This window comes from Canis lupus, chromosome 36 (assembly GCF_003254725.2).
Source record: "Canis lupus dingo isolate Sandy chromosome 36, ASM325472v2, whole genome shotgun sequence".
NCBI lineage: Eukaryota > Metazoa > Chordata > Mammalia > Carnivora > Canidae > Canis > Canis lupus.
The window spans coordinates 19973036-19994007 of NC_064278.1; the positions used below are offsets into that span (position 1 = coordinate 19973036).

General features: G+C 36.4%; 1 protein-coding gene and 1 pseudogene across 6 annotated transcripts in view; both read right to left on the bottom strand.

The window, feature by feature from the left end:
* LNPK (lunapark, ER junction formation factor) overlaps positions 1-20972 on the bottom strand; it is a 78470-nt gene that overhangs the window by 57331 nt on the left and 167 nt on the right. For 2 of the 6 annotated variants that reach the window (XM_049106078.1, XM_049106079.1), the window contains exons 1-5: positions 20830-20925; positions 20590-20654; positions 14157-14245; positions 12487-12528; positions 11285-11472 (exon numbers count right to left, since the gene is read on the bottom strand). In XM_049106078.1, the coding sequence (XP_048962035.1) occupies positions 11285-11472; positions 12487-12528; positions 14157-14183 (257 nt within the window). In that variant the 5' untranslated portion in view covers positions 14184-14245; positions 20590-20654; positions 20830-20925. Of the gene's footprint in view, positions 1-11284; positions 11473-12486; positions 12529-14156; positions 14246-20242; positions 20401-20589; positions 20655-20829; positions 20926-20972 lie in introns of those variants that run through there. The other 4 variants (XM_049106077.1, XM_025460271.3, XM_049106076.1 and 1 more) reach the window with 3 other exon arrangements.
* On the bottom strand, positions 995-8096 carry LOC112668257 (coiled-coil domain-containing protein 138-like; annotated as a pseudogene).

Sequence of the window (20972 nt, forward strand, 5' to 3'; positions counted from 1 at the left end):
ATTTTTTGTGTTTTTTCTGCAACTTCACATGAATCTATATCTCAAAATAAAAGGGTTTCTTTTAAAGAAACATTCATAAAGCAGAGAAGTTGAAATATATTACTAGGATACAGAAGAACTATATAACATAATAAAGTAGTTTTCATTGATATTAAATTCTATGTACCAAAAAAAAAAAACAACTTCAAGTGTTTGTGAAAGGCAACAACTAACCAAATAGCACAGCACCAAAAAAAAAAAAAAACTCAATAAATTCAAAGTAATAGAAATACTTTTAAGCAATATGCTATAAAAGCAATACAACAAAACTAGAAACAGTAACTAAACCAGAAACCAAACATGCAAACACACATTTGTCACCTGGAAATAATGCTTAAATTACAAACACTAAATTAAAAAAAAAAAAAAAAAAGACATGATATCTAGAAAATAACCAAAGTAAGTCACTACATATCAAGACCTGTGGAATAAAATTAAGCAGTGATCAGAATATAGCATGACCTCAAATACACATACAGTGTACTGTGTTAATAAAAAAGAATGAAAAATATATTAAGTATCCAATTTAAGTTTCAGGAATAAAATAAAAATAAGCCTAAGATGAAAAAAAAAAAGTAGTTTTTTAAAAGCTGGTTCTTTGAGAGAAAAGATATATAAACAACTAATAAAAACAATCACAAAAGAGATGTACAATATATAAAATAAGAATAAGGAATATACAAAAAAATAATCATAGATACAAAAAAAGTTTTGTTTTTTTTTAAGTAGTCTCCACACCCAGCATGGAGCCCAATGTAAGGCCTGTACTCATGGCCCTGAGAACAAGACCGGAGATGAGATCAAGAGTCAGAAGCCTAACTGAGCCACCCAGGTGCCCCACGAAAAAAATCTTTTTTAAATCAGTAAGACTGATGTAGTGATGACTACAACTATTAAACACTCTACAGAAAAAAAAAAAAAAAGAAAAAAAAAAAAAAAAAAAAAAAAAAAACACTCTACAGAAATACATTTTTTCCCCACACAAACACCAACTTTATTCCAAATAATCACATAATTTTTAAAATCTTCCTAAAACACTCATATAAAAAGTAACCCAGTGTCATTAATTCTGGAAATTCCATTTTGTACATTAGTAGTTCTAATGTACTTAGTTGAACTGAAACAATCCAAAAATTCCATAGCTTCTTATAGACTTCATTTCAAAAGTTTTAAAGAATTCTACTTTTCATGATAAATGATGCTACTGATTACTTGGTGGACTTTTAGTTTGCTAATTTTTACACTCTTACAAATAAACAACACATACATAATATATCTAAAATAACAAGCTAGGGATTCCTGGGTGGCGCAGCGGTTTGGCGCCTGCCTTTGGCCCAGGGCACGATCCTGGAGACCCGGGATCGAATCCCACGTCGGTCTCCCGGTGCATGGGGTCTGCTTCTCCCTCTGCCTATGTCTCTGCCTCTCTCTCTCTCTCTGTGTGTGACTATCATAAATAAAAATTTAAAAATAAATAAAAATAATAAAATAAAATAAAATAAAATAAAATAAAATAAAATAAAATAAAATAACAAGGTAGCTTAATCGCTTGCATTGGAGGCCAAGGAGTTGCATTTTGTCAAACCCAAATTGAACAGAGTTGAATTTAGGTTAATACAGAGAAAAGCAAGTTTTAGATGTATTGTCCTTTATAATTTTTGAAGCATCAGATGAATAGTAAAAAGTTCAAAGAGCTTCTTATTACTCTTGATTTTGGAAAGCTTCTTGCAGAATGATACTGAGCTTTTTTAGTATCTTAAAATCAAGCTTAGGGGTTTGAAGCAGCACAGAGCAAGTACAAAAAAATAAAGTGTTGCTATAGGCTTCCAGGAACGGCTTGCAAGGATTTAGATTCCACTGTCATCTGAAGCAAACTATCAATGACAGTAGAGAGGAGTCCTTTACTGGATATTCTTAGATGATTTAGTATTACTGGGACAGCTTGACAGTCCAAAAACAAGACTTTTCCTTCATCTGTCTTCAAGTCCAAAGACAATCAAATGCCTGAGCACGTAGTCAGCCTGAGTAACCATTTTGAGAACAAATATAGTTTATAAAAACCTCAGTGGTAAATTGAAGCTCTTAAAGAAAGCAGCTGTTTTCCACTGAATGTTGTAAAGAATCCTGAATTCCCTTAGTCACTACTCCTCTGAATATGTGTTTACCAGTCTCCTCAATGTTATGTCATGGTCGAATGCTATGTTCCTGCATCTAGCTTAGAGACCAATATATAAATTTTACAAAAGGCTCACGAAGTTTGGTATTCACAAATAGCATGCACTGTAGCTGCTCTGTTATCACAGGCAAAAGCTTTATACACTTCTGAATATCATTTCCATTTCACGCAAAGTTGAGTAGCAGCTTTCCATTGTCCATTCCAGATTCTTTACTTTTTATTTTACTAAGGTAATCTGAAATCCAGTCAATGAAAACAATTAAAAGTTCATAAACTTGTGCATTAAATAGTGCCTTGTGAGTTTCTGAGACTGGTACTTTTTTCTTATTTTAAACTTTTCACTTCATTGGCAACATGTGAACTTCCTTTCAATCTCTGTAAAACTCATACTTCCTCTGTAAATTATCTAAAGGAGCTTGAATTCTCTTAGTCTGAATCTCCATCTTCTTCTTTTCTTCACTTACTTCATTTTTAAAACTGTAGAATGAGTGGGCCTCTCAGTGGTGCAATCCATTGACAGTCCAACTCTTGGTTTCTGCTCCAGTCATGATCTCAAGCTCATGAACTCAGGGTTGTGGGATGAGCCCCACATCAGGCTTCAGGCACAGTGTGGAGTCTGTTTGAGATTCTCCCTCTCCCCCTCCTGCTCATGCTCCCTCTCTCTCTCTCTCTCTCTCTCACACACACACACACACACACACACAAAATAAATAGATCTTTTAAATTGCAGAATTATATATATAAAATTTTATAGTTTTATATATAATTTACATAAATATAAATATGTCTTAAAGATAAACAATATATTTTATATATATAATATTTTATATATATATAGTTTTTAACAAAACTACCCTTGGAACAGACAGAAAACCAAAAAGATTAACTACTATTGAATTTAAAAAGTTAAGAGCTCCCTCCAAAAATAGCACCATGTTCAGAAGATATCCAACAGAATACTACCAAACTTATTAAGGACAGATGACAGTTCTATTTAATGTATTCTAGAGCATTAGAAAATAAAGACAAGCTTTTAGATGTTTTTATAAAATGATTACAACTATGAAATTAGAATTTTTCCTGGAATTCAGGATTTCAATCTTTGAATTCAAAACTTAATATAGGGATCCCTGGGTGGCTCAGCGGTTTAGCACCTGCCTTTGGCCCAGGGCACAATCCTGGAGACCCGGGATCGAATCCCACATTGGGCTCCCGGTGCATGGAGCCTGCTTCTCCCTCTGCCTGTGTCTCTGCCTCTCTCTCTCTCTCTCTCTGTATGACTATCATAAATAAAAATTAAAAAAAAAACAAAACTTAATATAATCCATATTAAGGGATATAAGATGAAAAACTCAAATGGCTATTTCCATAGATAATGAAACAGTATTTAACAAAATTCAACAATCTTTCTTGGCTTAAAAGAAAACTAAACGTGAATGGAAAATTCCTTAACATGATAAAATGTTCTGATCCAAAAGTCAAAAAATGTTCAATAGGGAAATATTAGAAGTATTCCCAAGGAACAAGTCCAGAATGTCCACTATTTTCTCTAATAACTTAACATTGTCCTGAAAGTATTAGCCTATATAATTAGCCAAAAGAAAAAAAAAATCAGACAAAAAGTATGTAAGGAGGTGGTAAAATTATTGCTGTTCACAAATGATGTCTGAATACTTTAAAAATACTTTAAATTTTTTTTAAAGACTTTTATTTGAGAGAGCAAAATGAGCAAGAGAGAGAGAGGGAAGAGCAGTGGGAGTGGGAGAAACTCTTTTGAGCAGGGAGCCTGGGCTTGATCCCAAGACCTTGAGATCATGACCTCAGCCAAAGGCAGACACTTAACCACTGAGCCACCCAGGTGCCCCAATACTTGTAAACTCAAAAAAATCAACCAAAAAATTTATTAAAAACAAGATAATTCTTGCAGTTGAATACAAAATTGTATGGAAAATCAATAAATTCAAATATGCAATCAGTTCTAAAACATACTAAAAACCCTCTCTTAACCTAATTCATCAAATCATCCCAGCTGTTCTTTTCTGAATGAAACTGATACTATTCGAAACAGTACACTATGAATTTCTGTTAAATATAATTTAGTGACTTGCACCATAAAATTCTAAAGGTATACAAAGAGGAAATACTTGGAACCTCAATATAACAGAATCACATTTTAATTATGGTAAATATTTTAAAACCCTAATATTTGGTGTTTTACTGTACTAAAATTAAAAAATGCTAAAAGTTAAAATATAGCAGAATATCTAAAACTCAATCAATATAATCAAACCTTCATCACTTTTAACTAAAGGATTAACACTCCATAAACTTCCAACCAAACCTGAAGGTTTTTCACCAACCTTCATGTATGAAACATTTTCTGCCAAACTTAAGTGCTGTCTTTCCAACAACCTCATAACCCTACCCAATTTATTGTTTTTCGATGAGATTTAGCAATATATAAAGCTAAAAATGAAAAGATGTACCAAATAACTACGTTGATTACTTTGTCAGTTTATTTAACTATCAAAGGCTTTAGTGAGAATTACCTTCACATTCAGACAAACTAATAACAGTGATTTACTTTGGTATAAGGAATAAAGCAGGAATCAAACTTTTTTTTTAATTGAATGGACTTTTAATTTTTTTATATATATAACTCAACACCACTTTCCCCCAATGATTTGAAATGTCATCATAAATAAAAACCATACATATCATACCATATCATATATAAAAATTCCTTTTAGGATTTATTTCTGGATTCTTGTGTCCTTCTTGGTTTGTGTCAAACTTAAATTCATATACTAGTTACACACTGTGCCAAACTTTTAATTAATGGAGTTTTATAATGCATTTACTTATAATAAATCACTGTTATTAGTCTGAAAGCCAGATGTCAGATGCCTGACAGACCTCTGCTTCTCATCCCTCTCCTTTTTTAGAATTTTCAGGACTATTCTTATGTGTTTACTTTTCCATTAAAACGTATGGAGGGGCACCTGGGTGGCTCAGTCAGTTGAGTGTCCGACTCTTGATTTCAACTCAAGTCAGGATCTCAGGGTCCTGAGATCAAGCCCCAAGTCGGACTCCATGCTCAACAGGGAGTCTGCTTGAGATTCTCTTTCTCTCTCCCTTCTCCCTCTGTCCCTTCCCCGCTTTTCTCTCAAATAAATAAATAAATCCACCCCCTTTTTTTAAAATTTTTTATTTATTTATGATAGTCACACAGAGAGAGAGAGGGAGGCAGAGACACAGGCAGAGGGAGAAGCAGGCTCCATGCACCGGGAGCCCGATGTGGGATTCGATCCCGGGTCTCCAGGATCGCGCCCTGGGCCAAAGGCAGGCGCTAAACCGCTGCACCGCCCAGGGATCCTCCACCCCCCTTTTTTTAAGTACAGGATAACTGTGCCAAAATCTTTAAAGTACTGTTGGTATTCTTATTGTGACCACACATTTTTATGTTAATTTGGGGAGAACTGAGCTCATAACAATACCAAATTTTCCCAACCAAGAATAGGATCTATCTCTTAATTATGTCTCAGTACATCATTCTTTAAGTACAGAATTCTATAAATCGAATAACTATGATTATTCAAATACCTATAAACATTGCAAAAAGGATGCCTGCAAAATGATTTCTTACCTACCAAAACCTCTTAGTAAATATTCTCCTTGAGTAAATACCAAGAGATATTCAGACATCTTCTCCTTTAAGAGCCAACTATAGTTGATGAGAGATACTTTGTATTCTTATTCAGAGTGCCATGAAAGAAATGTTTAACTTTCCTCAAAAGGTTACAAAGTATGCTTTTCAACTCTTCTAGGTGGACTAAGAAATATCTTTTACCAGTTAGTTGGGAGGTGGGGGAGTGGGAAGAAGGCTTTTAAAACTGTGTAAGATCAAAGCCCTATCCTCAAATGGCTTTCAATTTAAGTAGGAAAACAAACAAACATTAAAAAATTGGGTGACAAACTTCCTCAGTTTCTTTGCTTAACTTTTCCCCCTCCCTAACCCCATTTTAACAGGAATTAAAAAAAAAAAAGAAAAGAAACCCAGAAGGAAAATATGGTTAATTAAGTACTCTGGGAAGGTCAATGTCTTACACTAATAAGCCTTTGAAATGATCTTCTAGAGAATGAAATTTCTAGAAAGTTATCATCTGTAAGAATAAAGTACCCAGGAATAGAAGTCTAAGATTGCTTGCAGAGTTAGTTAAGGGTAGAGACAAAGCTTAATGGTTGTTCACTCTCAGAAAATGAACCTATTCCCAAGGTAATGCATACTTGACAGCATAATCAAGACATACAAATTTTAAACTATAATCCAAACCTTCCTTCACCATGGAACATAGGCTTAATGACTCCTATGAAATAAGTTCAGCATTTAGATAATTTGTTTCAGTAATAGTTGAAAAATCAGTGATATAAATTTATTATTGAATTTGAAAGGCAGAAAAATAATAGGTTGGAATCATACCAACTTTCTCCATATTACATCATGAAAAGATATAATAAAATATCAAAGCATCTTATACAGGGTATTGATATTCTATCATTAAAGATCATTTTAAGATAGTTATGATTATGTAGTATATGCTCAGTCCCGATTCCATGACCTCTCTGTCCAGTAAAAGCATTTGGGAAACTTGGAATGCAGAGATAACAGTCACTTTTTGCAGTTATCAGGTAGATTTCTAAGCTTTATAATCAGTGTAGACAGTGATAAGTAAAAACAATACATTTTATTGTTCTTTCTGCTTCCATTTCTTTAAGTAAACCCTGGTCCAGACCTTAAAATTTTTGTTTCCAAAGGAAAAAAGTCCAGGAATAAACTAAGGCAATAGTTCACACAAAAGAAAATGTCCTGCGGTAAGTCTTCCTTCTACATACCACAACATCCACTTTCACGTTGTTGTATTTTATTTCATGCTTTTTTGATTGTCATCAATCAGAAGGACAATTCTATTCTTTGTTTGATAACTGGTCTATGCTTCCAAAAGTGGAGAGCTCAGTGAAATAGAAGCAGCGGCAGTCAAGAACCAGGTCACAAATGTGAGTGAGACAAAGTGAGAAATGGCTCTGAAGCTTAACAAACCAAGAAATACTGGATGCAGGTGATGCAGAAGAGGCAGGACAGTGAGGATACTACAGTCTCATACTCAAAATAAGAGAAAGATCAAACTGAAAAAAATAACAAAATTTTTAAAGAAGTTAAAGTTTTTCCTTTTAAGAACAATCAGTATATGATTTATTTGCCCCCCAAAACAAAGTTGTCTGCAGCATAATAGCAGATCCAATAGATCACAAGTTTTGAATAGCCATTAGAATTAGCACAGTAGTTTCCGGTCAGACATTCTTTTGTAACTAGATAGAAATCTTTCAAAATCAAAAGATCAATTTTGATATAGAAATGGATGTCAAGTGAGCTTTAAGTTTTTTAAAGATGTTCAATCAAATAAACATCACACTTATTCCCTTTCTAAATTTCCTCTCTTTTTATAAAAAAACAGAAATGAACAAGGGAAAGGAGCTCAGCATTATAAAATCTGCTACACCTCGGATAAGAACATTCCAAAACATTCCAAAAAGAGAAAGAAAATGACAGAGATTTTATTTGGTAATACGCATGGACTCGATTTTTTGCTTTTTACCTACATACAAAGCTAAAATTTTATGATCTCCAGGAGTTCCAATTGGAAAATATGTCCTGAAAAAAAAAAAAAAAAAAAGGAAAATATGTCCTGTACTAAAGACTAAACACAATTATTTTACTCTAGCAGTCCCAAAAAAAGAGATCCTACACCTGCCAAATGTCAAACCAAAAAACCTAAATAGCACCCAATTCATTCTTTTCCCTTACCTTCCCAATTTCTCCCATCAAGTTGCCTCAGTTGTACTTCTGAAATACTACCAAGTCATCTATCTATACATCTCCACTGCCACTGGGATGCCCAATCCATCTTTACCTTTAAACTCCTATAACAGCATCCTAGCTGACCTCCCTGTTTTCTACTCTTGTCCTCCTCTACTCAATCTCCACAGGCAACACACGTGATCCTCTTAACTTAAATCTCATTGTGAGGGCAGCCCCGGTGGCTCAGCGGTTTAGCGCCGCCTGTCAGCCCAGGGCTTGATCCTGGAGACCCGGGATCGAGTCCTGCGTTGGGCTCCCTGCATGGAGCCTGCTTCTCCCTCTGCCTGTGCCCCTCTCTCTCTCTCTCTCTCTCTCTCTCTTTCTGTGTGTGTCTCTCAGTAATAAATAAGTAAATCTTTAAAAAAATAAAACAAATCTCATCATGACATTCTTCCACTAAAACCTTTACAAGCTTCCCAATTCACCCAAAATGAAACACAAACTCCTTAGCCATGACTTCCCATGATCCAGATACCATCTGATTGTGCAAGCACACCTATCACTCTCTACATCACACATTCCATATATAATGATCTTTTTGACCTTAAATAAGTCATGATCTCTCCTACCTCACAGTCCTTTTATTTTCTGTTCTCTCTTCCTGTCTGAGATCTTCCCTCTCAACACTTGGATTTTTGTTTTTGTTTTCAGGATTTGAAGAACACACTAAGGTAAAAAATTCAAACAATACAAAAAAAAAAAAAATGGAAAGAAACAACTACAAAAATTCCACCAAAGAGAATTTCCATTAATATTTTGAGGTTAATCCTTTCCTACATCTCTCTATAGACACATATGCTATTGTACACTGTATATATAAAAATAATCTTCCATAAATTCCAACTCTTTCCAAGCTGGTTCTTTCTCATACATTAGTTCTCAACTCAAATACTGCCTTCTCAAAAGAGGACAGTTCCTCTCTATCACATCACCCTGTTTATTTTCTTCATTACACTTGTTTGCTTATTGGTCTCTCATCTTTTATCTGTCTAGTCCCAACAGAATGTAAGCTCCATGAAGGCAGAGATCTTGTCACTACTTTCTCATTCAATCACTAGGGTCTAGCCCAGTACCTAACACATTGCAGATGCCCAAAATTTACTGAATGAACAGATGCTGGTTCTGATTAACATTTATAAAATGCCAAATCCTAAATTTAAATCTCCCATTCAAATTTCTCTCCTGAGCTTCATACTCATACTTAACCATCCCACTTGGCAGCTCTCTCTAGATAGAACACAGGTATTTTAGTCTTAGTGAGCAAACCTGCTCTTCCTCATGGGATTCCCTATTTAGATGAATGAGACTACCATCAACCAAATTTCCCAAGCCATACTCTTAAATTTTATCCTTGTTACAACTATTCCCCCTCACCTCACACCCACCCAATCACCAAGAGCATCTCCATATTACCTCAGTTCTGTCTCCTAAATCTCAATACATCCACCTCATTCAGCCCATCTGCTTCTCTTCTACTCTGCTACCTCCACCCAAATTGCAAATCACCGCCAATCATTTTTCCCCTAGACAACTGTAACAACCTTCTAACTTGCTGCTTCAGATCCACTCTTACTCCCCTCTAATTTATTCTCCATGGTCTAGCCTCAATATTCTCAAAATAACAATATGATCACATTATATTCCTTCTTAAAAATCTTCAGTGGCTTCCCATTACTCTTAGATTAAATCCTAAAATCCTTATCATGGATTATAAGGCCCACAAGAATACCCCATGCCTAACTATCTAGACTTTCCCTATAAATCAGTCTTCGGCCTTCTTTCAATTTTTTAAACCTACCATGCTCTATTCCCCCCAGGGCCTTCATATATGCTGTTCCTTCTGCCTAAAAGATTATCCACCACGTCACACCACTCTTAAAACACATAATCATCCTTGGGTCTCAAATTCAAAGTCACTTCCTCAGGGAGGCTGTGGTAGGCAGAATTCTAAAGCTGTCTCTCTTCTTCCCCAAGATTTCCATCCTCTGGTAATACAATCAAACAGTAATCTATGAACTGCTATGAAGGGACTCTGCAAATATAATTAAGTATTACTCGGCTGACTTTATTCAAGGGAGATTATCCTGGATTATCTTGGTGGGTCTAATATAATCAGTTAAACCCTGAAAGGCAGAGCTTTCTCTGGGCTGAGGGCAGAATCAGAAGTCAGAGAGATGTAGCACAATCAGCAAATGACCTGACTAAACCTGAAAGATTCTCCCCCTAGAAACCAGATAAGATCCCAGTCCAGATGAATGGCTACCTTGATTGAGGCCTGCTAGACTTTAAGCAGAGAGTCCAGTCAAGTCACCTGGACTTCTGACCTACACTGTGATACAACATGAGTTTTGCTCTAAGCTGCTAAATTTGTGACAATAACAGAAAATGAATACAAACTCTTCCCTGACTCCCACCTCCACCACAGATAGTGTCAGAGCCTCTGTTAAATGTTCCCATAGCATTTGACACTTCTCTTTGATAATATTCATCATACTTATTACTTATTTTAATATATACAGTCTAAAATCTACAGAGACTTTATATTTTTGTATACCATACACCATTATATTCCAACATCTACAAAATCCAACATCTACAGAATGTACCCACAAAAGTTTGTAGAGTGAATGAACCAATTTTTTTATTAAATTGTCTCTCAAAATTGTCAATCATGACACACCTTCAGTAAAGTGCTATATTATAAAATATCTCTATAATAAGGGTCAATTGCTTTATAGCAGTGATTAAAATGAGGGGGAAAAGAGATGGGATGAGTGGAACATATTCAGAATCATTGGGGCAGCTGGGTTTTTTATTTGTTTGTTTTACAAATCCTCCCTCAGTTACGACTACCCACAATCTGAAATGCCTACTCCTTGCCCTATATCCCTAGGGGAATGTGATCATCTATTAGAGGATCACAAAAGATTCCCACATAGAGCCATTATTACTAATGTCACTGAGTGATATTCCTCAGCTCTGCTGAATTGTAAATTAAGGTTCAATACAGTTAGTTTACTTTTTTAAAGAAGTAACTTTGCAAAAGCAAATTTACTCAATCTGAGACATTACTATTTCACAATATAGAGAGACTGACTATATTTTAACCGGCCAAAAAGAGGAAAGGTCAACTAAATGAACAATTTACTTACATCAATGGGAAAGCAAAAAATGGAAGTGTCATGGCCAGTCTTGCTGTAAATTCATCAGGAAGATACCACAAGTATACAATTAAACATGTAAACAGATAAAGAATTGAAGAGTAGAGAATTAATCTTCCAACCCATAATTTTTGTAATCTCTGATTTTTTTCCCTAAATTCTTCCAATGCTTGAATTTCCTGTTAAGAGAAAATTATTCTATATTATTTAATTGAATCTCAAATTTCATAAAGAAATCAAAATGTCAACAAAAAATTTTAACATGATAGATTATATAGGAAGAACTCTTAAAAGTCAATTAAATATAATACTTTAATATTTTAAAAAGAACATAATTTGAAAAAAAATTAGAAATGAAGTTAGAACATATGAAAATGCCTATGCTGACAAGTCAGTCTTTTAAATGCAAAATTAAAGGGCACCTGAGTGGCTCAGTCCATTAAGCATCTGCCTTCGGCTCAGGTCATGATCCCAAGGATCCTGGGATGGAGCCCCACATCAAGCTCCCTGCTCAGTGAGGAGTCTGCTTCTCCCCCTGCACTTTCCCCCCTGCTTCTGATGTCTCTCCTTCTTTCTCTCTCTATCTCAAATAAATAAAAATAAAGTCTTTAAAAATAAATAAATAAATGCAAACTTAAGATACCCTTTTCGACTATCAAATTAGCAAAGATCAAGCATGAAATTGACATCAATATATAGTATTTAATAATCTAAATAATTCTCTCTGTATAAGGTCTAAAAAAAGTCTGGCTAAAAATAAGTTAATTCGTTTTTTAAATCTGACTATAAAAAGAATTAATAAAAATTGCAACAATAACCATACTAGATTCTTTCAATCTATTCATCACTCAGTATTCCTAAGAAATAACCATTTTTGATAATGAAGTTTGTGAAGTTTTCAGACTGATAAAAACTGTTGCAGACTATCTTATAATCTACTTTATCCTTTACACCATGCTATACATCAAATTTCATTCTAACAGGTTCTATTGACACAGACTTAAGTGACTGAGAGACTTCAGATATTTTTCTGAGATAATACAACAATAAACTTCTCAGGCTTACTCTATCTGGTCTCTAAATTCCCAAACCAGATCCAGTCTCCAAAATAATATACATATACTAAAATTAAAATAATAATATTTATGCAATACTTAAAATGAATTAAAACACCCCAGAGCCCAAAGACATACCTTATCTATATTTTCCAAAACTTCTACAGTTGAAGGTTTTGTCTGTTATCAAAACAGATATGAGACATTAAAACTTGTTCCTGAAAACTTAGAAACACTTGATTTATAAAACCATAAATGAACATTTTAACTCAAAAAATAAAAATAAAGTAAAAAGGGACATTTTAATTCAAATTTTTTTCAAATGTCAAGCAATATGTATTCCTATTTATTAATGAGATTTAGATTTAAATAAAATTACAATTACAAACAGAACTACATGATTAAAGAAATAAGCATTTTCCTATTTGATTTTTTAGTCTTAGAAGTACTTTCAACTCTGACCACTCAATTTCTACCACGTTTTTTTATTTCTATCATTCTTAATCAAATTTTATAGAGAAATTTTCCCTCCAAGAAAACTTTTCTTAGATATGATTATCCAAAACATATCATATATTAGAAATTTCAAGACTAGGGATACCTGGGTGGCTCAGTGGTTGAACATCAAGACTAAAGATGGTCTGCTTTACTATTGCTAAAAGTTCACTTAGGACTCTGAAAGTCAAAATCCATAGGCTATCTTCATTTTGAATTCCTAACGTATTTTTCTGAAGATTAGATTTTTAAAAGGCAACTAAGAATACTTCATTATAGCAGAGTTGTTTGTTAAAAATATTTTTTATATATCCAGAATAAAAACCAGCCAAAATGTCTCCTACAACACTTGAGAAGGTACTTACCAATTATATACTCAATAATGTAAGAAAGTAGTGGACATCAATCAATTCATTGTAGTTCCCACAAGTTGTTAACATTAGGTTGAACCATATGAAATTGCCAATATTCAACTGTTTTGACTTACATAAAAAGCAATTTCATATGGTTCAATCTAACAAAGACAAAGCAAAATTAATCCTCATATGGTTCAACCTAACAAAGACAAAGATAAATTTGATCCTCAAGCAGAACTATCAAAAAGTTTTAAAGGGAGGACAAAGTCCAAAACAAAGCAGTTCCAGCAATAGTCAAAAAATGAGTCTACCAAATATTGCTAGACTCCATTATATGGCAAAAGAGGTTAAAAATAAGCTTTGTCTGAGACTACATTATCTCCTCTCATATTAGAATAGAACATTTATCACTATATTTTAAATTTATAGCACTAAATTGGAGATACTTCCTCTAAAGCTCTACCCAATAAAATTAAAATGCATTCCAAATTTTGTTTAATTCCTAAAAGTATATTTAGTATGACTTCAACAAATACATATGATAAGCAAAAAGATATAGCCCATAAAAACATAAGTATTATATAGCATACAACTATAATTTCAATTAGTTCAATAACAATAATTTTAACTATTCTTCAAATAAGATTGAAATAGAGGCAATAAGCAGAAGAAAACAAGAAAAGATAACCATTTACACATGAATGCATAAATAAATAAAAATACTCAGAAGTCAAAGTGAAATAATGATATTAAAAAGAGACATTGCATACCTATACAGCAAGTGAATATTAAAGTCCAAATATACAACTAATTCATATGAGGAGGAAGAAAATTAAATAGAATTAGGGATAATATCAAGCTATACTCAAGTCTACACCACAAAGGAGACTTTTACAAGTAGGTTTATGTGACACTTTATATTTGACTAAGAACTGGCTGTAAAGAAAACTAACTTACCCTCCATCGAGAAAATAATCCACCCATCTTTTATGTGTAGAAACTGGGCACAATGATAAATATCATCAATCGTCCAAAGGAATTCACAGCTAGAAATAAAGCAAGTATTTAAAATTTTTAGGTTAAATACATACTATACCCAGTATAAAACGTAGATGTTGCAATACTGCCTAAAAATACTATAAAATATTAATTTATTTGAACTCCACTTACATGGAATTTTAGTTCAGATATTCTTGAGACAGAGTCTACCCCTCAACAAATCCCTTCTTCCACACCAGTACATATTTAAAAGTGAAAATAAAGCTAGAAAGGCTTTTAAATGACAAGGCATTTTAACAGTATATATTCTTATTGCTTTGCAACTTACTGTTCTTTCAAGTAGGTCCCCTAATGTCCTAAGAAAAGTTTTACTGTACTACTTTCATTCTACATGCTTAGATACAACATATCTATCATTCAGCTGTCTCTCAACTAAACTAGTTATTTGGAATTAGGGGTGTTTTACAATGTTTAGAATAATATTTTAAAAGTAACAGAAAACCAATAGACCTTGTGCAAGTCATTTAATGCTTCTGAGCTTTAATTTTCTTTTCTGTAAATTAAACTTAATATATCAGCACTTTTCACAGGATAGCCTTCATTGTTACCATTTTACAGATAAGAAAATTAAGAGAAAAGACGTTCAGTGATTTGCCCAATAGCTCGGAAAAAACATGACTCAAAGCTACTCTATCTTCAGGGTGCATGAGTCAAAGCTACACTATCTTAAAGGACACCTGGGTGGCTCAGTGGGCTGAACATCTATTTCAGCTTGGATCATGATCTCAGGGTTGTGAGACAGAGCCCTGAGTTGGACTCTATGCTGGGTGTGGAGCCTGCTTGGGATTCTCTCTCTTCCTCTTCCTCTGCCTCTCTAATTAGAAAAAAAAAAAGCAAACAAAAAAACACGAAGCTATCTTCAGACTTCTAATCTGTTCACTACTGTTCCAATACCCAAATAAACATTTCTCTCTGAAATTGTGTCTAAGTCCCTCAAGTCAACTGACCTTCATGTCAGCTAGCTGTGTATGTCAGCTAGCTGTGTCCTTCTTTTAGTTGTTTCTCTATGACTCTCAAATGTATTATATTACTATATGGATGAAAATGTTATCAGCCATCTTAGATTCTAAATCAATTTATTAGTCAATAATTATATAAGTTCTTATTCTTTTAACCTGAAATAGTGAAAGTATACTTTCAAATTTACATATTTTTACCAGGAATAGTTACATACTGTCCGTGTATAAAACTACTTCCTCCCACACACAAAAAAGGTGATAATTCTCACATTTTTTTAAACCATTAATGCAATCAAAAATGACACCAGTACCAAGTAAATACATCTACTCTGCAACACTAGTCACAGATTGGAATTAGCATTAGGCATACCATCTTGGACTTTCTCGATTAGAGAAGTAACAAAGATCCATATTATAAAATATTTCCACATACAAAGTGATTTCTAGGACCAGAAATACCTATAAGCTATCCTAAAAAATTCTGGTGTTTATAAATGAATGTTACAAGCCACAATTAAGTTGCAACCTAAGTACTATTAATCCTTCAATATTAAGTCAGTATTCAAATTTCTAAGATGCAATTGTAGGAAATCCAGGAACTTTAATGAATAGAAGTATAATTTCTTAGTTAAAACATCAAATAGGTCTCTAAACCTATCTTAAGGTTTTAAGATGCTAAAAATACTCACCAAGAAAGGTGACTGGGTAGGGAGGATTTATACAAATCATTAACTTGGTACTTTCAAAGTATATAGTAGTTCCCTAATTGTATAGTGTCTAGCACAGTGTTTTGAACACAACTGACCTACACATTTTGGTTTGTAACATTTATATGCCTCTGAGTTAAGTTTGTAGCCATCACAATTCAGAATTCTTATAATTTAAAGATAACAACGGGGGTACCTGGCTGGCTCAGTTGATAGAGCATGGGACTCTTGATCTTGGGGTCGTGAGCTCAAGCCACATGTTGGGGGTAGAGATTACTTAAAAATAAATGCATAGGGGAACCCTGGGTGGCTCAGCGGTTTGGCGCCTGCCTTTGGCCCAGGGCGCGATCCTGGAGTCCCGGGATCGACTCCCACATCGGGCTCCCTGCATGGAGCCTGCTTCTCCCTCTGCCTGTGTCTCTGCCTCTCTCTCTGTCTTTTATGAATAAATAAATAATAAATCTTTTTTAAAAATGCATAAATAAATAATTTTTTAAATAACATTTAAAAAAAGTAATGACAGCAATAAAGATACCAGTTAAATATTTGATAAATACTTTATCTCTGGTAGGCCCTAAAACAAATGCTTTACATGAATTTCATTTAGATACTACTATCATCCTATTTTATAAATGTCAGAAACTGAGGCTAGGGAAATGAAGTAATTTGGTCCCAGAAATATTAAGTAGCATAGCCAGACACAGTATTTTAGTTTTGATTTTTTTTATGAAGTAGTTATTCCCAATAACACAAAATCAGAAATAAAGTCTGCTTTATATAAATAAGATTGGAATATTTACATATAAATACATGAAAACACCTCTGACATTCTCAAATAGCTGGTAAACAGAGCTACCGAAGTGGAAAGTAAGTTATAAACACAAGAGACAGTGTTGGTACAGTGTATCATGTGGCCCAGTTCCTTCCTTTGATTAAATCTGAATGCTTAAATCTGCATGGAAGAGAAGCTAAATGATTTGCCAAATCATTTTGGCAGCTAGCTTCAGCTAGTGGCAGACTGGAAGTCTGCAAGCACTGCCTTTACTTGTCCATTGCACATCACTTTTTAAATGTAATATGAAATATATGCATAATATTGCAATTAATATCAATGTTGACATCAATTATTTGCTTGGAGACTTGTTTTGATGTTAATGAAACAAACTATGCTTAACCTTTAAGATCCCTGAAGCAGGGTATTATGCTTTAAAATTTGTCCTCTAAAACAACATTAGGGTAAACAGTCATTAAATGCCTATCCATGCTTTCAGGCTCTAATCAAAGAACGAGCTAACCCTCATTGTTCCAGTAATTTTCCTAAAATTCCAAATTCCAGTATTTGTTCAAAGAAACTGATTTGCTATTAATACTCATGTAATGGTAGTACTTTCCAAGAGATATGAAAGCATAACAAAATTAATCAACTTTTCTACATAGCTTTAATTTCATACCTCTTCTATGTTCAAACACTTTTACCCTCCTTGACACAAACATCTCAACTCCAATTCCTGTGGCCCATTACTTACTATGAAACCTTGGGCAAATAAGTTACTTAACCTCTCAGTTATTCATTATCTTCATCTTCAAAAGAGGGATAGTTAAGGACCTTCTAAATGTTGAAAGCCTTAAATGAGATAATTCAGCAGTGCCCCACACATAACTAATTTCTCAATACAAACTGTTTTTACTGCTGTGGTCATTGCCATTTCCTAGTCCATCTCTTCTAACACACGCAAAATATATGGGAAGCAAATAACTAGCATTTCTCTCTGAAGCATAAATCAGTGTATGCCCTTGAGTGGACAGATTGCTCAATCTCAAGTGGCTTGTCCCCAAGAGCTCTTCCATGAATGTGTACAGTCTTTCCACTCTGATATTACAACGGGACCTGACATGACCTTAAGAGCTGGATGCATCTACCGTGTTTTCAACAAATAATAATGCCCACCACATTATTTCAATGTTTCCTATTGACTGATATTCACACTCAGGTTTGGGGGTCAGAATTTAAAATCTTGGGTCATGTCGTTCTTAAATTTTCAGCTCATTTCAAGTCATACTAAAATAATAGAGGGGCACTGAGTGGTGCAGTCAGTTGAGTATCTGACTCTTGGTTTAGCTAGGTCATGATCTCAGTGTTATGAGATCAAGCCCCTGTGGGGCCACTCAGTATGGAGTCTGCTTAAGATTCTGTCTTCCTCTGCTCCTAACCCACTCCTCCACCCCACTCTCTCTCTCTAAAATAAAAACTTTTTAAAAAAATAGAATAATGGAGTCAAAAAGGTCTGGATCAAAATATGCCTCTGCTGCATACCAGCAATGCGATCTTGGGTAAATTAAACTCTCTAACCTCAGTTTCCACATTTATGTAGTGGTGAAAAAACTTAACACTTCACAGAACTGCTGTATGAACTAAATGAAATTATATATTACTTGGCACAGTGTCCAACAAGTAGTGAGCACATAATAAATTATAGCCATTATTATTATTACTATTATCAGAAAGCACATGTAGTGCAGACAATACTACTCATACACCTAACTTCTCAGAAAGTACCCATTTTCATAATTTTAAATTTGGAAAAATAAATTACAATTTGTATTTTAACTGAAATTGTATTGCCCTCATTTGCTCTAGTATTAAAAAATAAAAACAAAATATTCTTCAGACTCTTCCATTAAAATGTTCTTGCAGGCCTTTTAGAGGCTCTATAATGTACTCTTCAATTTAAAATTAAAAGTGATTTTGCTCCAGAATTCTTTCAAATATTCTAGCCAAAAAGGCAATTTTGAAATATCCCAAACCACCACATTTATTGCTCAAAAATAAAATTACTGAAAAGAAGTACACCTCTATAAGCACTTTTATTATATGCTAAAGCTGATCTTCATGGTAAGCTGATGTTCAATCTGAACTAAACACTACCAAGAAATGACTATTTCGGTAGAAAGATCTCTATATTAAATCATACCTTGCGGATAGCTCTATAACTGCTTATATTATTTGTCAAGTTAATAATATATAAACACTAAGCTTATAAAGAGTGTTGGGCGGATCTTAGGTGACAGAAACAAAATTCTAATTTTATCTGTGTGTGTGTGTGTGTGTCTATGAATAAATAAATAAAATCTTTTTTTAAAAAAATTCTGATTTTAAATGCACCACTTTTGTTTTTAAAAACGTGTTTAAGATCAACTTCCTCCAAAAATGGAACCACGGGGGCTGCTGAGAACAAGGGATGAGCACTCCCTGCCAGTCCGAACCTATGCCTGAAGCCAAGCTTGCTCGCCTGCCACACGCTGCTGCTGAACAGGGTCACTTAGGTTGATGGTGACACGCAGGCCAGAGAGATAGAAAACAATTGACATAAACCAGAAGCCAACTGGGAAAAGGCGGAACATGGAAAAAACTCAGTGAGTCACCAGTTTTATTACCATGAGGGCACCATCAGCAAAACTGAGTTCAGTGATCCCAACTTTCTCAATCTCCATACACAATATTAAAGAATCAAACTAATTTTTTTTAAGATTTTTATTTTCCTTTTAAGTCATCTCCATATCCAATGCAGCCAGAACTCACAACCCCCAGGCCAAGAGTCGCACGGCTCCTCCAAACCGAGAGCCAAGCCAGGCACGCCGAAGAATTAAAACTATTGATAACAGTTCAGATCTGCTCTTCCCCCCCGGGCCGAGCCTCGGTCACCCCGGCAACCTCGCTCCCTCCACCCCTTACACCGCCCACCTTCCCTCAAACAAGGACAACGTCGGTGGAGAGGCTCCTGCAAGCAGCACGTAATCCACGCCCACATGCCTGGGCCGACCAGCATGACACTGACAGTTTTCGGTCCTCCCGATCTGTCCAATTCGTGGCGCCTCCGCACAACTCGGAGGGGGGGCAAAAAAAGAGACGGACACACAACACTCAGCGACAGCTCAGCGTCGAACCTCCTGACCCCCCGCCTTGACACGGGCCGGCCGAAGAGCCGATGCTCTGCTCCACCCGGCCACCTCCCCACCCCGGACTCCCCGAGGACACGCGGGGGGTGGAGGGGGGAGGTGGCCGAACGGGCTCCCGGTTACTCCAGGGTCGCCCCTGGCCCTGGGAAATCAGAGGCAGCAGGAGGCGAGGCTGCTCGGCGCGCGGCGCGGCGCGAGCCCGGGACCCGCCACCTCCGCGGAGCTCCTAGGCCACCAGGCACCGGGGCGGGCGCGCCGGGCAGAGGCGGGCGGGGAACCCGGGAGCCCGTGCCCCAGCGGAAGGCTCAGCGCGCTTCCCCTCCGCCGAGCCCTCCCTGCCGCCCTCACTCCGACGGTTTACCTGCAGGAAGCGGGCAAAGCCCGGCGCTTGCGTCCACGTCTGCCAGCTTCGGCGCCACCGCGCAGCCCGTCTCCGCAGCAGGCGGCAGCCGCCACTGACAGAGCGGTGGGCCCGGCCAACTCCTTCCCATCAAACCCCGCGCTCCCGCCGCCGGCCAATCAGCGCCACGGCCGGCGCGCGCCGCTCCCCGGTCACGTGACTGCGCCGGGGGCGGGCAGTTGGGGCGGGCCGCTCGGGCGGTTGGCGGAGGACGCCGGCCCTGGGGCTTCCGCGGCTCGGTAGGGGGCTCGTCGTCGCATCTCGGGGCGGGGCGGGGGGGGGGGACTGCCATTGATTGGGAGGCTTACCGGCACGGCTACTTCTTTTCCTCGGCCTCCTCTCGTTCTTTTGAAGCCTGTTCTGCCAACTCTCACTGGAGAAAGAAAACCCCGAAATTGACCCTTGGGGGGGGGGAGGGGGGGTGCTAGGTCGCCGCGAGAGGGACGGGTGGGGTTGAGGGTGCAGATGGCTGCGTCTGGAAAGGACTCGGCCCTGAAGAGCCCCAGGGTCAGCCTCCCGCGGCCGGCAGCGGAGGAACTTAACCCTACCTCACAGCGCAGCCAAGGCCCGCTCCCCACACGAGCCCGTGGAGAAAATCCAGCAGACTGAGTGCCGGAGGCCTTCGTCACTGCTGAACGTCAAAAAGGGTCATTTTGATGACAGGACGCTGACCTCACCCGTGGGGGGTGAG